This window comes from Leptonotus elevatus, chromosome 12, assembly GCF_054856555.1.
Source record: "Leptonotus elevatus isolate MCC_2025b chromosome 12, RoL_Lele_1.0, whole genome shotgun sequence".
Classification (NCBI taxonomy): Eukaryota; Metazoa; Chordata; class Actinopteri; order Syngnathiformes; family Syngnathidae; genus Leptonotus; species Leptonotus elevatus.
The window spans coordinates 20,442,978-20,457,684 of NC_141250.1; the positions used below are offsets into that span (position 1 = coordinate 20,442,978).

The 14,707-nt window shown below is 40.0% G+C and overlaps 1 protein-coding gene across 1 annotated transcript in view; it reads left to right on the forward strand.

The window, feature by feature from the left end:
- Positions 1-14,707, forward strand: part of lrp1bb (low density lipoprotein receptor-related protein 1Bb) — a 247,502-nt gene that overhangs the window by 108,694 nt on the left and 124,101 nt on the right. Inside the window, exons 13-18 of the mRNA XM_086090410.1 lie at positions 4,155-4,374; positions 4,941-5,130; positions 9,213-9,335; positions 9,649-9,792; positions 11,302-11,427; positions 12,785-12,898. Of these exons, the coding sequence (XP_085946536.1) occupies positions 4,155-4,374; positions 4,941-5,130; positions 9,213-9,335; positions 9,649-9,792; positions 11,302-11,427; positions 12,785-12,898 (917 nt within the window). The remainder of the gene's footprint in view (positions 1-4,154; positions 4,375-4,940; positions 5,131-9,212; positions 9,336-9,648; positions 9,793-11,301; positions 11,428-12,784; positions 12,899-14,707) is intronic.

Consider the following 14,707-nt stretch of genomic DNA (forward strand, 5'->3'; position numbering starts at 1 on the left):
ACATTATTTCCTTTGTAAATTGAAGCGTGGAGTATAACACCAGCCAAGATGATAATTAACCTCACTGCAGCACTCCATTAAAGTTTTCCACAAATTGCATAGATTGGCTCTTAATTTATATCAATTCAGTCACGGCAAACCATTTCTATGTCGTTGCATGTATTTAAGTATTTCTAATTAAACAACATCGGTCTTGGATTACTTGCACAAACTTTGATAGGAAAATTATATATGACTTTTGAATCATTTTGTGTGTTTTCAAATGTAATATTTTGTTGTTGTATTAATAATCATTTAAAAGGGGCTCGTGATCAGGAGACTGTGGCTTAAATGCGCAATGTGATGGGATAAGGGTTAGGGTTCGGCTTCAGCCATAAACCAGCACTTGCCTCAGCTCTGTCTGTGGAATTTGAATATTTGGGATTTGGTATGATTTAACGAGTTCTGCCGCTACATGAAGGAAAGATATCAACATTATCATCATTTTTCACATTATAAATCCTATGTCACTCAAATCCTGATTTTAATTGAACCTGTTTTTGTTGAACCACGCAGTTATAATATTTGTTTATTTGTGAAATCTGTTGTTGTTTTAAAGCATTTGTGATGTGCATATGTTGCAAAGCATCTGTTTTGCAGGTTTATACCGACCTAGCACAGTTATCAGTTTGTATGCAGAGACCTAACATCCACATCACACTGTTAATTACAAGCTGATCATATCAGTAGCAAACCAGTAATTAGAGACCCTAATGTTCGTAAAATTAATAATCCAACCATGCTTTTTGTTTGTCCAGTTAATTTATCACCAGACTGCGTGGATTACAATTATACCCCGTAATTCTGGTGGTCGCTTGTTGAGCAAGGCTGAATGGTGTAACGAGGAAATGGCTCCTCTGAGCGTGTGTGGCGTCGCGGTTCGAACATGCTTCATTGCTGACAAGTTTCAAGTCAGATGCAGGCGCCTGCTAAAGCTGCTCATGCTGCTCAGTATTTGTTACACTCAGTTGGCACTAAGCGGACCAGGCATCTCCGCTAGGCTACGCTTGAGGAGTTAGATCCCTTAAACTCACAGGAAGTAGTTTGAAAGAGATGAGACTGTTGTGGATTATTCAAATTGAGTCCCCGTGGATTTGACATCTGTCTCTGTCTTTAGATTCGACACGCATATACTGTAGTGGACACACGAGTTGGTAACAAATTGACAAACAGATATCTGTAAATCACACGAGGTGATTTGGTGCCCGAGGCGAAAAGTGTTGATTTTCGTTGAATTGAATGCAATGCCCAAAAATTATGAACAAAGACTTTTATTTGTTTTTTGTGAAGCAGATGATGATTAGCCTGTGAGTCAAACTGCCGCAGAATAGCGCCATGTACTGTCAAGGAGGACTTCTTCAATGTCAGATTCCCCCCCTTAACTCATTCACTCGCAGCCATTTTCACTGAAGCAACCCCCTTTGCTGTATTAGTGAAGTAGTTCTATTGCTATAAAAACATGGAACAAAAGAAAGATTAGAGTCTCTTCTTTCATCAGGAAAAAAAAGTATATTTGTATCTATTTCCATTTTGCAGCAATTAGCATTAGAAGAAGAATTTTCATCATTATTCACATTCCTGTTGAAAATACTGGCAAAAAGACCTTGTTGTAACATGGCCATGGTTGAGCTCTTATACTCTGCTGCCACCTGTTGGCCGTTTTTGTTGTTGTTGTAATAACTACCATTGCTTTAAGCCACCTCTTGAGGTCATAAGCTGCATCAAAGTCATCGGTATGCTCTTACATAAAAAACATAAAAACTTATAAGTACGTTTTTGGGAGTGAAGGAAAAAGTATTAAAAAACGTATTTACAGATTTTTGGGTTTGAATGAGTTAAGTACTGTATCAACGGTTTTGTCAGTCTCCATGAATACCTGATACCGTAAAATAAGGCCAGTATCAGCCCAATACCGATACCCGGTATAGTACTCGCCCATCAGTAGTTTATGCCATACATATACATAATCTGTTTGAGTGTGAGGTGCCTAAATTTGTCCGACATCCAATATGGTGACATTTTTTTCCCCTCATTATTGACGTAGGAAGATAAGTTTCACCCCCTAATGTTTTTTACTCAAAAGCTGTAGTGCTATCAAGTCCAAAGTGATGCAATGTCACCATCCAACAGGGACTTGATGTGTACATTTTAATGAACTGATATGGTATACGATACTGTACTCGTACACATAAGCAGTTCTTTAGAGTGTGCTGTCCACCTTCACAATGTACTGACGTCAATGAGCTCACTTTTTGTTGGGGTTTTCATTCACGGCAGCAACCACATGAAATAAAATATGCGGCCAGTGTTTTTATTCAGATATCACAACGATGTAGTTCCCAATTGCCAGCCTAATAGGATGCGCGTGCCTTCCTGCGTGCGTTTTGCTTTTGCCACTGAATAATTCATGGGGGTCATCCAGATGACTTGGAAACATAGGCGGTCGTCATTCACCTCAATTTTGGATTCCCTTTCATCCTCCTTTTGCCGGCCCTCCATCAGCGATGCAGTGATGAGAAGCGGGAGGCCACACGGCTCGCTCGGCAACGCTCAAAAGGAACAAATCCCCGAGCACGCTTACTGGAAAAAAAGATCACGTCAAACCGTTGACCCCGCACAACAAGTCCGTTGCGAGTTCCATCCTTGGGATACACGACTGCAGAACTTTTGGTTGGCAATGCCCGATGTGATGATGTGCAGCGGAGCATCTTTTTAACTTGCTAAGCGTGAGTGATTTGCGACGCTACAACATGCTCGCTTTTCTTTGCCAGGGTTTTTTAATTATATGCTTTTACATCAGGGGAAATCTTGATTCCAATTTATTCGTATTTCTTTCGGGATGTGCTGGTTGTGAAGTTAATCTCAGTATTCTGAAGCGGCGGTTGTATCTGGCATTTGGCAGTTAAGGGTGTGTTCTCTGTTGGAATCAAAGCAAGGCGAGGGAGGGGGGGAAATCATCAGTCCCAAAGGTTCGCAGGAACAAAACCCCCGGTGAGGCATGTCACTCAGGTATGAAACAGATCCCTTTCAAGCCTACGTATGCTCTCAGATATATTGATTGATAAATATCAAAGGGACTATCAGTCGATGTGTCAAAATGTACGGGCGAGGCTTCATCATTTGCAGACAGTTGGAATCAACTGCCTCTCTTTGCGTGTGACACACATTTCTGCTTTGTTTTGCCTGTTATTACAATAATTGACTTGGATTTTGTATGGTCTGAAAGAAAGCCCTATGCTGTTGGGGCCTTGAGATACGAGTGGCACGACCTGAGCTGTGCCTTGAGATACATGCCGGGCCGGTGAACTCACATTAACAACAAACAATAACAAAATAGCATCTGTGTGGCGATGTCGTCACCTTTTAATCAACATACCGTTATTTTCTGACTATAAATCACATTTTTTTCTCATAGTTTGGCTTAAACTCAGCTGTGACTAATACGTTGATGTGTATTAATCTGCTCTCTTTTGGCGGTTTGCAAATAGATTTGGTGTATTCCTGCCACCTTCTTTAGCATGTAACATCCTCATACTTCTATTGAAGAAGAAGAAGAAGAAGAAGAAATAGTAGTCATGGCAACTAATGTGTGACATATCACTAGTTTAGCATGCGGCTTCCGCCACAACAAGGATTTATTATGTGCAGCACCAAAAGGTGAAATAACCGAACAGGATTCTACAATTGGCCACAATGTGACATAGGATTCAAGTGAAGGTTAACCATTTTAAACTAAAATTAAAAACTGTTCTGTCGGTTTGAATCGGAAGTTATGACAATTTGTTTACGGCTGTCAATGTGATTAGTGAGCAGGGATTTGGGGTGCCAGTCCAAGCTCTTCTCTTCTTGGTATCGGTTCTTGTACAATCAATTTCTCCCAAAAATGCCACTTATACTCTTGAGTGACATACATGTTGTTTTCTTCTTGAATATGCATTTTTTTGACTGATGCAATCATGCAACTCAGACTCCAGCGTGACTTAGGGTCCCAAAAATATGGTATATTTGAACACAACAGTGTCGGCAGACTATATAACGAAACGCTCAAGCATGTACTCCAATAAAAGCCGTCAAATCCGCAGTATTGTTTGATTGTGTTTTTGTGATCATGCTAGCTGGATGTACTGGACGGACTGGGAAGAAGATGAGGTCAACGACAGCATCGGGAGGATCGAAAAAGCCTGGATGGACGGTTCAAACCGCCGCATTTTTGTCACCACAAACATGCTGTGGCCCAATGGCCTGACCCTGGACCACAGCTCCAGTAGCATGTACTGGTGCGACGCCTACTATGATCACATTGAAAAGATTTACCTTAATGGCACTGGGCGAATGGTGAGTATTTACTGTCAAATCGCCACACTCTTAAAACGGCTAAGTTGAAAGTAACCCAAATTAGTTGAGCTAACTTACAAAGCACTGGGTCCAATAAGGACAGAGCCAATGTTGGGTTGAGGATTTGACCTAGCACGTTGGGTCAAGATTGTTATCCAACAAAAAACTACCCATACTGATGAGTTAAGTCTACCAATAAATGGTTTACTTGGTTATCAAAGCAAGGCAAGGCCAGACAGCTTAATTTATTTAGCACATTTTGCACATCAGGTAACTCATTGTGCTTCACATAAGTTTTTAACCTGAATTTAAAAGCCTTTACACTTGGGGGCTGGCTTCCCCTTTGTTGGCAGCTTGTTTTATTTGTGTGCAGCACAACAGCCAAATGCTTCACCGTGTTTGCTTTGAACTCAAATCCAATCTGCTGAGTCAAAATAATTAACCCAACCTTGGGAAAAAAAAGTAACCCATTCTGCTCAAAATCCACAGCTGCCCAGCGAAAACAACCCAACACTTTTTAGTGCGCAATGTTTCCGATGACAGTGTTGATCTACTTTTCATTGCAGGTGGTCTACAATGGAAAGGAGCTAAATCACCCTTTTGGAATATCCCATTATCGCAATTTTATCTTTTGGACGGAGTACATGAACGCGTCAGTCTTCCAGCTGGACTTGTCTACCGGGGATGTCAATGTGCTGCGAAGTGAGAGGCCACCATTATTTGGCCTGCAGGTTTATGACGCACAAAGTCAGCAAGGTTGGCTCTTTTTCCCCTTTACTCTCCCCCTCATCCCGCGCCACTGAACCGTAACAAACCCACACAGTCAAAGTTGGACTGCATATTGACCGTCTCTGCTATGTGTCCAGATATTAGCGATGCGTGAGTCTTCACCCGGTGTACTGGGTCGGAAAGTTCATTACAAAACACCAAGTGTCAGATCAAAAAGTTGACAGCCCAGCCGTGTGAAAGAGAATAAATAACCTCAAACTGGAACATTGCAAACAGATACAAACTTGCTAGTTCATGCGCTGCTTTTGTCGATGTCATTCCTAAAAGTTCATATTTCACAAAGCTTGACTTGAGCTGATATTGTACTAGTTGACTAGCAGTCAGTGGCCATTTCCCACTCCCAAAAAAAAAAAAAAAAGTAAAGTGTGGGAGACATTCCGGCAGCTTGTACTGTTCAATGACGCCATTAAAGGCTACATTAACTGCTTGAGTTGTGAGACGCCGCATAAATGTGACGTCCGTGAGACAAGAACATCAAACCCTAATCTGCATTTACTCAGTCATTTATCATCGTCGCACGTTCAGTCACTGCCCAATGACCACGGCAGGAGCTACACCTGACCACGAGAAAAGCTGTGTACAAATGTGGCCTTTATGTTTCTTTTTGGACTTCAGATTTGGATTTTTCATAGTTTCGTATACTGGTTGCATCCTTTTGAGAACAGTTTATATTATAATTAGTGTTGTTCCAATACCATTATTTGGCCCCCGATTTCGAGCCGATGCCGATACCATACCGATACCTACGTTTGTTTGTTTTTTTTCTCAACATGAAAAAGCTGTCCTACCATTGGTTCAGAGTATTTAAGGGCCAATAGGATATCTTAGCTCGGCATGCAGTGAACATGTCACACATCAGTGAATGTCGTGTATGAGCAAGACACAAGATGCTGCATCCAAAGTCTTATATTAGTGTCAGAATTAATATATGTTACTTGTTAGTACTCACCAATACCACTGTTTTAATGCAGTATCGGGCTGTCTGCCGATTCCAATATCGGTATCGGAACAACACTAATTATAATATGGGCTAGTTACCAGAGACAATTTTAGGCACTAATGCAGGGGCGTTCAAAGTCCAGCCTGCAGGCCGCACAAATGAAAAAAAACATTTGACATGAATTACATTTTTTAAAAAGAGGGTGTGGTTTGGGGGGCTCATCATTAAATGTTGTGGTGTTAGAAAGTGGGCTGGCAACTACTACTAATACCACTAATAATAATAATATTAAAATAAAATAAAATACAAAATAATAATAATAATAATAAATTGGGTTGATAAAGATGTCATCAATTAGTCACAGTTAAAATAGTAACAAAATGTCCTTATAATCCCCCACAAATAAAAAAAAATTTGAGGGGGAAAAATAGTTTACTTCACTTTCGGCTCCATATCAAGGTCAGATTTGCATAATAATGATGAGCATAATACTTTAATGATCCTCAAGTAAACAAACACATTAAAGTCCTTGTAAATTGAAAATATGTCTCATAAATTTGACACACCAAAGAGAAGAGTGGTGTTAAGAATGCCGCCAAAAAAAATGGCCAAGTATATGAAATAAGGCCTCAAACATTGTGAAAAATCAAGCCCTTGTCTCAGCTCTTGAATTGCAGTGGGCGTATCTGCTGAATATGCCAAAACCACACCCCACTTAACGGCCTTTATGCCTACATATGGTCAACATGTTTGAGCCATAAATATATATTTGTCGTGATTGCCGTGGGCTATAGAACCCAAATGCAGGTCAGCAAGGAGACAAGGCAGGAGTACATGTAGGATATACTCAACCAAATGTATTTATTTTCTCAAAAACAAAAAGTCAAACAAGGCATGTGGAATCAAATTAATAGAAGTCCAAAAACCAAGAAGAAAAGTTGCAAACCAAAACTGGGAACCGACTCATATATGCAAACTTGATTGGGACAACAACTGAAAAGCAGCCGCTACCTAATTATTTAGCAACTGACAAGACAATGAGGATCACGTGGAGAAGACACCAATGGCTGAGGGAGCTGATTAGTAGACTTAAGGGACCGGTCTGACGAGACCAGGCGGTCACAAAAAACAAACGTGGTTTATGTCATTAGAATCAAATCTCTGAATTCACTTTACTGGGTCTTTAAAGATTGTTTGTTTACTACAGATTGCGCTTGGTCTTGGTTCTAAATGTGGGAAAGGGATTTTGGTTGCTACTCAGTGGAAGGCTACAAATCTTATATGTAAAACCTTTTTATAATTTCTTCAGGGATTGGTTTTAGCATGCCACATAAATGTAAGGTGAAGAATATTCTTCAATTTGTCGTTCTGCAGCCCCCTTAGGGAAAAAGTGTGGACAGTTCTGCACCAAAGAGTGGTTGCAGGTGATAATGTATGTTCACCCACGCAACACTACGCTTATTTAAAAGAGAACACCTCCAATAACATACCCTAAAAAAATCTGCATACACGCATAGCGGAAGCAAAGTTGGCATTGTAAGCCGCGGTGTAAAATCGCATGACAGACACTCGGGGAATCTCTTGAGCCGCTACTCTGTGAAGTTAGCATACATCGGGTGGCCAAGGAAGGCTTCCTCACTCTCGCGCAAATGATGATGGATTCACGCTGTTAGGAAGCTGAAAAGTGCAGATAGCCGAGGTAACGGATATAGCTGGCAGCGGAGCACGGACGGAACCGGTCCGCGCGGCAGGCGTTTCTTTTGTTCTGCTCTAAATAGGTGTGTAAACGGTCAGACACGCGCCCAAATGTACACATTTAAAAAAATATGAATGCTTCAGATTTAAAAGCAACGTGAATGTGATTACTATAATTACTCTTCGTGGATGCCAAAATATATATAAACATATCTCCACTTTTGATGTCACATGCTATTATAATAAGTACTTTTAGAATAATTACTTGACTCAAAACGAATCCAATAATACATTATCTTATTGACTCAGGCACTGTCTCTTTGCTGTTTCAATGAAAAATAAGTTGCATATGGCTGTTTGTTTTCCATATCTGCCCGCAAGCAAATTTGCAATGTGTCTTGACAGGAAAGTTTAATTTTCTTTTCTGTTCTTTTTTCATGCTTTTTTTTTTTAGAGACTGTGACATCCAACTTGCATATATTAGACAAGGGATATTGAATAGTTATCAATGCAATCTTTAATTTTCACTGAACCATGGCATTTACGGCTTGGAAAGCCGTTAAAGACCCTGGAAAGCAATTTGTTTCTAAATAGATTCTACATGTTTGGAGATAATTGCTGAAAAAGTGCAAAGATTGAAAAGAACTGCTCGGTTGTTGAAATAGAGCGTTAATTTAACTGTTTTTCACCGTTTAACTTTTCCTGATATTTTGGGTTTAGCATAAAGGGAGAAGGCTAACGTCAACATAAAATCTTATGGGTTGACTTGACCTTGAAATAATCTTCAATTGCTGATTAATGACACTTAAAAAAAAAAACTTGTAATTTATTATCCTGGCATTGTAGAAAGTGTAGCCTGTTCCCAGTGTTAGCGGTTGGTGGCTAGCTGCTAAGTGATTAGGCTAGGCTGATAAGAGCAGTCAGACTTTTTTCACTTTTTTTGCACTTCCTACTGATCTATATTGTACAAACCAAATGTGTCATTTTAGCCGGCAAAATCGCTACTGCGGTCAGAGCCCAAAATCTCACTAATGTTTCGAGAGAAGAAAATACAGTTTGCTACTATGCAAAGTTTAAATGTAGGGGAAAAAAAAGATTGATTTTGCAAAAATTCAAACTAAAAAGTCGTTCATTGTTACTTTTGTATTCATAATTGTTAACCAAGCCAATAAAACAAAACTGCCCTGGTTCTTGGTTCACGTCAGCATTTATCCGGCACAATTGTAATGTGCACTTGGCGTGGCTGCTTTAGAGTGCCTCGTTGTGAGTGCATACACATCACAGAGAGAAAGCAAAAGAGCAAGGTGCGGGGGTGGTGCTGTGTCAAATGTAGACGACACATTTATTTTCACTTTACTGGGACTTCAAATGAGCCCGCCACCTTATTTAGGATCTCGTCTTTTTGTGCTCCCAGGTGACAACGCTTGCAGTTTGAATTATGGCGGCTGTGCTACCCTCTGCCTCGCCATCCCAGGAGGCCGAGTTTGTGCCTGCGCTGACAACCAGGTTCTGGAAAAGAACAATGTCACCTGTGCAGGTGGGAGAAAAACGAGTCCGACGGTGCAAGAGGCTTAAAATCGTCTTTTCCCAGTGCGCTGTAATCCTTTCCATTCTACGGGGAAAAGAGCAACTAATAGCTGCCTCTTCTCTAATACAAATCACTTGAGGAACATATTCATTAAGTGGCCAAATCTTCCCAATGCGTTTCTGTATCCTATATTCAAATCCCAGTGGTTACCCATGAGGTCGTAACACATTATTAGCATGTTTTTTTACATCATCATAGCTATGCCAATAATGTCCACTAAACCGATTCTTCATGGAAATTCTCCTGTTATTTGTGCTCCCAGAAGGCTCCAGCGGCAGCTCAGAACCGCAGTGGTGTAAAAGCGAGGAGTTCCAGTGCCGCAACGGGCGCTGCATCCAGGCGCTGTGGAAATGCGACGGGGACGACGACTGTCTTGATGGCAGTGATGAGGAAAACCATACGTGCTGTGAGCGCTGCTCAATTTGTCTCGACGCTCGCTTGCATGTGCAGAAATGAGAAGCAAAAAAATGTTCAATGCTGTTAACCTTTATCGTTCCAAATGTCAGCACCAGCATTAGGTTGTTCCCCATCTGTCCTTCTTTTTACCGCAGTGAAAAGTGGTGTTCGGATTTTGTTTTTTTTTATTACCCTGCAGATTATCTGTCATCGCGTTTAACATAGTTTAGCTGCACAAACTAATTAGATTCAATACCAAGGAGCTGTATGACATTCTTTACATTGATAATAATGCAAACAGAATCTTTCACTCATTCACCACTAGACATTTTCAAAGCAGAATCCTCCATATAGTAAGCCGTTTTAGAGTCTGTTGCATTCCCTCCCAAAATGGTGCACAATGGGCAAAACACTGTGCTAGTCTAGCAAAATACTCAAAGAAAACTCTACCTACCATATGCCAAAATAGGACCCTTCCTTATTAGAGTGTAGAAGTGCAACGATTAATCGACTAACCGACAACTAATCAATAATAAAATTAATCGATATTTTTTAATAACCGATGAATTGTTTAGAGAACTATAATTGTCCAAATCCTCTGAAATTTAGCCTCTCAACAGTAAATATTCTCTGATTTCTTGAGTCCTCTTTGAAAGCAGACTTTATCATCACGTTGAATCAAAATAAGACATTTATAAGTGTCTATTTTAACTTTGAAAAGCGGTGATCAATATTTTAGCCAAATTGGTTACATGTTACCGACCAAAGAAATAAATACATCTTTTGTTTTGTTTTTAATGTTAGCGTATTTGTTGCAGTCAATTTGATGTTAGTGTATTTTTTGCAGTCAATTTGGCAAAAGTGATGACAGCGATGAAATTCATCAATCAATTGACACAATAATCAACAGATTCATTGATTATTAAAATCATTTTTTTGTTGCATTGCAGCCGTATAAGAGTGTTGACAAATACAAGCATCCACAATAGTGAATCACTTAAAAATCATGACAGTCTGTATTCTGATAGAGATGATGAATTAGGTTTTTTGGTTTTGATACCAGTGTAATATTTATCACACTGGCTCCATAAATGCAATAACACAGCAAATAACCTGAAATATTCAAACTGGCCTCTCAGCTGTGGTGCGAACAACAACCTTTCCCACATGAATTTACAGCATGCACCAACCTACACTTACTCTAAAGACTTTCACAAAGCCTGACACTTGGTCAGTGGCTCCTACATGTGATATATGGTTGCAATTTGCCACATGGATGCAGCAAATAAAGAATAGTGTCTTTATGGAGGCTGTCAGAAAACACAATGTTTTATACACCATATTGATTTGTTAGCTCGTCTTCTTCTCGCTATATTTCATCATCTGTATTGCGCTCTATGTACAGTACGGGTCAGAAGAAAAGTTTGGGCTCGCTTGCTGGATGAGAACGTGCGTCCGCAGTTTTGACGGGTGCACGCACCTTCTGCTGTCAACTTCACGTGAATCTTCTCTTTTGCAGACAATTACTCGTGTGCGATCGATCACTTCAAATGCAAAAACAACCGCTGCATTCCCAAGAAATGGCTTTGTGATGGGACAAACGACTGCGGTAATAATGAGGATGAAGCCAACAGCACGTGCTCAGGTGCGGATTTCCTGCCTCTATCGAGCCAAATATGCTAACCCAAAGATAAAAAAAAAATAAATCAGAAGGGATTCAATACTATACAAAAAAACTTAACTTAGAATTATACCACGTGTATTTAAAACAACCAAATCCCTATGAATGCCCCCGCTAGCTTAATGCTAACACATAATGGAAATGACCATTCACGGGCTAGCATTGATAGTTGCGGTGTTGAATATCATCGCTGCTATGTGAAAAAACCTTTTGTCCATTTTTGTCATTTTTTTTACACTTTTATGTTTTTGGGATGAATCTGAATGCTGACATCCCAAAATGGTAAAAATAAAAAAAATGACAAAAATGGACATAAGTGTTTTTCACATAGCAGCGACGATATGTTATTATCCCCTATTCCTAACTTTTATCATCATCATTGTCGTCTTTTCTCTCTTTTGTGGACACCCTTGGTAGAAGATTTAACATGACAAACACTTTGATCAATCACAAGCTGCTTGTAACGGTCGAATTTCCAAATATCCGCCATGTTCATGACCTTCCGCATTGTTTTGATACATGGAGATTTCATCCAAAAGAGACCCAATGCTGCCAACTAATGGCCATAGTTTTTTTTGTGTGTGTGTTTTTTTTTACTTTTAGCTTAATAATCAAACCCAAATCGGCCAAGACTTTTCTCCGCTCATTACCATTAAAAAAAAACAAAAAACATAGTTGACGGCAATTTCCGTAACCGGTGCTCCTTCTAGGATTCCCGTTCAGAGTCCAAAAAGAAATTCCAAATTTTTTTTATAGGTGAGGCTTGAACGGATTAATGGCATTTCCATTGATTTCAATTTGGAAAGATGATTTAAGACGTGTGGCCAGAGAACAAATTAAATTTGTATCTCTTTGCACCACCGTATACTATTTAATGAATGGCTTTCAACTTTTAATCACCAGAACTGATGTAACACAATATAACATTTATGACATTAGCTCCGGCGTCCTTAACGATCCCTCTCCGGAGCGATTTATGTTTGGAGTCTCAATCAGCGCGCATTAAGCAGAAGGTGATGAATGTTCCCTCGTCATCGGATTGACGCGTATATTCCGCATCAACAAGAGATCACTGGGGGGGGCCCGTCTGTGGGTGTCCACCAGCGCTGCACAGCATGTAGCTGTCAGCCCGTCGAGTGGCATAATTTCCCGAGGCCATCAGGCATTCCGAGTTGCAGCTGAGTGATCGAGCAATAAAGCACATGGCAGACATTGACATCCCGGTGATGTAGTGATCATTAGGCTTGTTCTCTACATTGACTTATGCAGGTTGAATTAAGTGGTGGGTCTCTCCTCTTTCTTTTTTCTTTTTTTATGGCAGCCCGGTCGTGTCAGACTGACCAGTATGCGTGTCAGAATGGGCGCTGCATACCTCAAGCGTGGCTGTGCGACCGCGAGGATGACTGCGGGGATACGTCTGATGAAGTCTCGTGCAGTAAGTCTCATGGCGGGTTCTCACCTCGCAGTCAAGTTTGATTTCAACAATTCAGCTGCTACATTATGTATGTGGTGCTCAGTCCTCGCAGCGCTAACAGCTTTTTTAACATTCAAGAAGCTTTAATGCCAATTCTAGGGAAAATGTTTGTTTGGTTTTTCCACTGTTTTATTTGACTAAAACTCCTCATTTAAGTAACAGGACTGAGAGTGACGAGTTAGTTTTTAGCATTGAACTAGCAAATACATGAAATAAAGCCACATGTTTTTTTTGCTATTAGCATGTTGATGCAAAGCACATGATAGTGTTTCATCAAATATTGTGTTTAAAATAAATGAATAAAATCCAAAATAACATGCATAATATATGAGCTGAAAAATAACTTACTTTTTGCCTTCACATGACATGCTGAGGATTTAAATAATGCCTTATTAGATAATAAATTTGAGGTCTTTTGGGGTAAGGAGTTAACACTATTACGTAAAAACAAAAAACAGCATTTGTAAAGGATTTAAATGATTATGTTTCTTTAGAAAGTCTTTTTTATTTATTTATATTTTTTTAGGAAGTGAGGACAGGTAACAAATAAAAAAAATTCAGGTTTAAAGAAGTTTTAATTAATATTTAACATTTCATTTAATAAATATGCCATGTGCGTGTGACACTTTAATTAATAAAACAATATAATTGACAGTTAAGTTTATCATGCATGTATGCATTTTATTTCCTGGAGATGCAAATAGCACAGATTTGGTAGAATAGCTTATAATAGGGTACATTAGTACATGTCCACTTTTTTACATTCTACCCGGGTGTCCGGATAATTTTTTTCTAAATTCATGATCATGTCCGGTTTTCATCGCGAGACAAATATATATATATATATATATATATATATATATATATATATATATATATATATATATTAAAATCAGGTCCTAGACTGTGTAGCTAGGTAGTGCAAACCGGCGACATGGTTTGCAGGTTTGATCCTCGCCCCTCCTAATTGGAAAAAAAAGTCAGAGCTTCAAATGGTGCGCTTTTCCATCGTGCAAGGCCCTGAAAGCGCTTTACAGTCGACTACTTATGACGCAGCATCAGTAGCAACTGGGGGTTCAGTATCTTTCTCAAGGATACTTCAATGTAGTCACATCGGCATGGGATCAAACCCACAACCTTTGGGTTGGGAAACGACCGCTCTACCACTGAGCCACGCCGCCCTACCGGCATGTATGTGGTATTTTTGATGTGTTCCACAATTTGATGGAACATTTGGAAACCGAGACAGCATTTCTTCACTTTTCACATGATGATCCCCAGATGAGTAAGAAAATGTTTTCTCTTCTAGTATGTCAATTATTTTGAGTGGAACTTCTAAATATGAAAGACACACGACAATAACACAGGCGACCAAAATAAGTCATTTTTAAATCACTTCTTATAACTACACACACACACCCTATATCTATCTATGTCAGCACTCAGTGTGAAATCACAGCAGGACTTGGGAGCGAGCATACGTCGTCTCCGGAAGCTCCGTCACGGGTTCAGCTGGCAGGTCAGCCCGCAGCGTGATGCTTCGCGCTCCATCAGAGCGCCCAGTGGGTTGCAGAAAGCAGGATAGTGACTATTAAGGCAAATGACGTCTTCATCCAAATGTCGATGGTGAGAGAGAGCCAACGTGGGCGTCTGGCAAATTACGCCGCTCGTCAGCAAGAGGTTTGTTTGGACAAGCATCTGATCTGATGTGACGACAGCCGTCCCGCGGGAGATGAGAGGCGGTCGCGCTTACTTGCATTGATCCAGGTT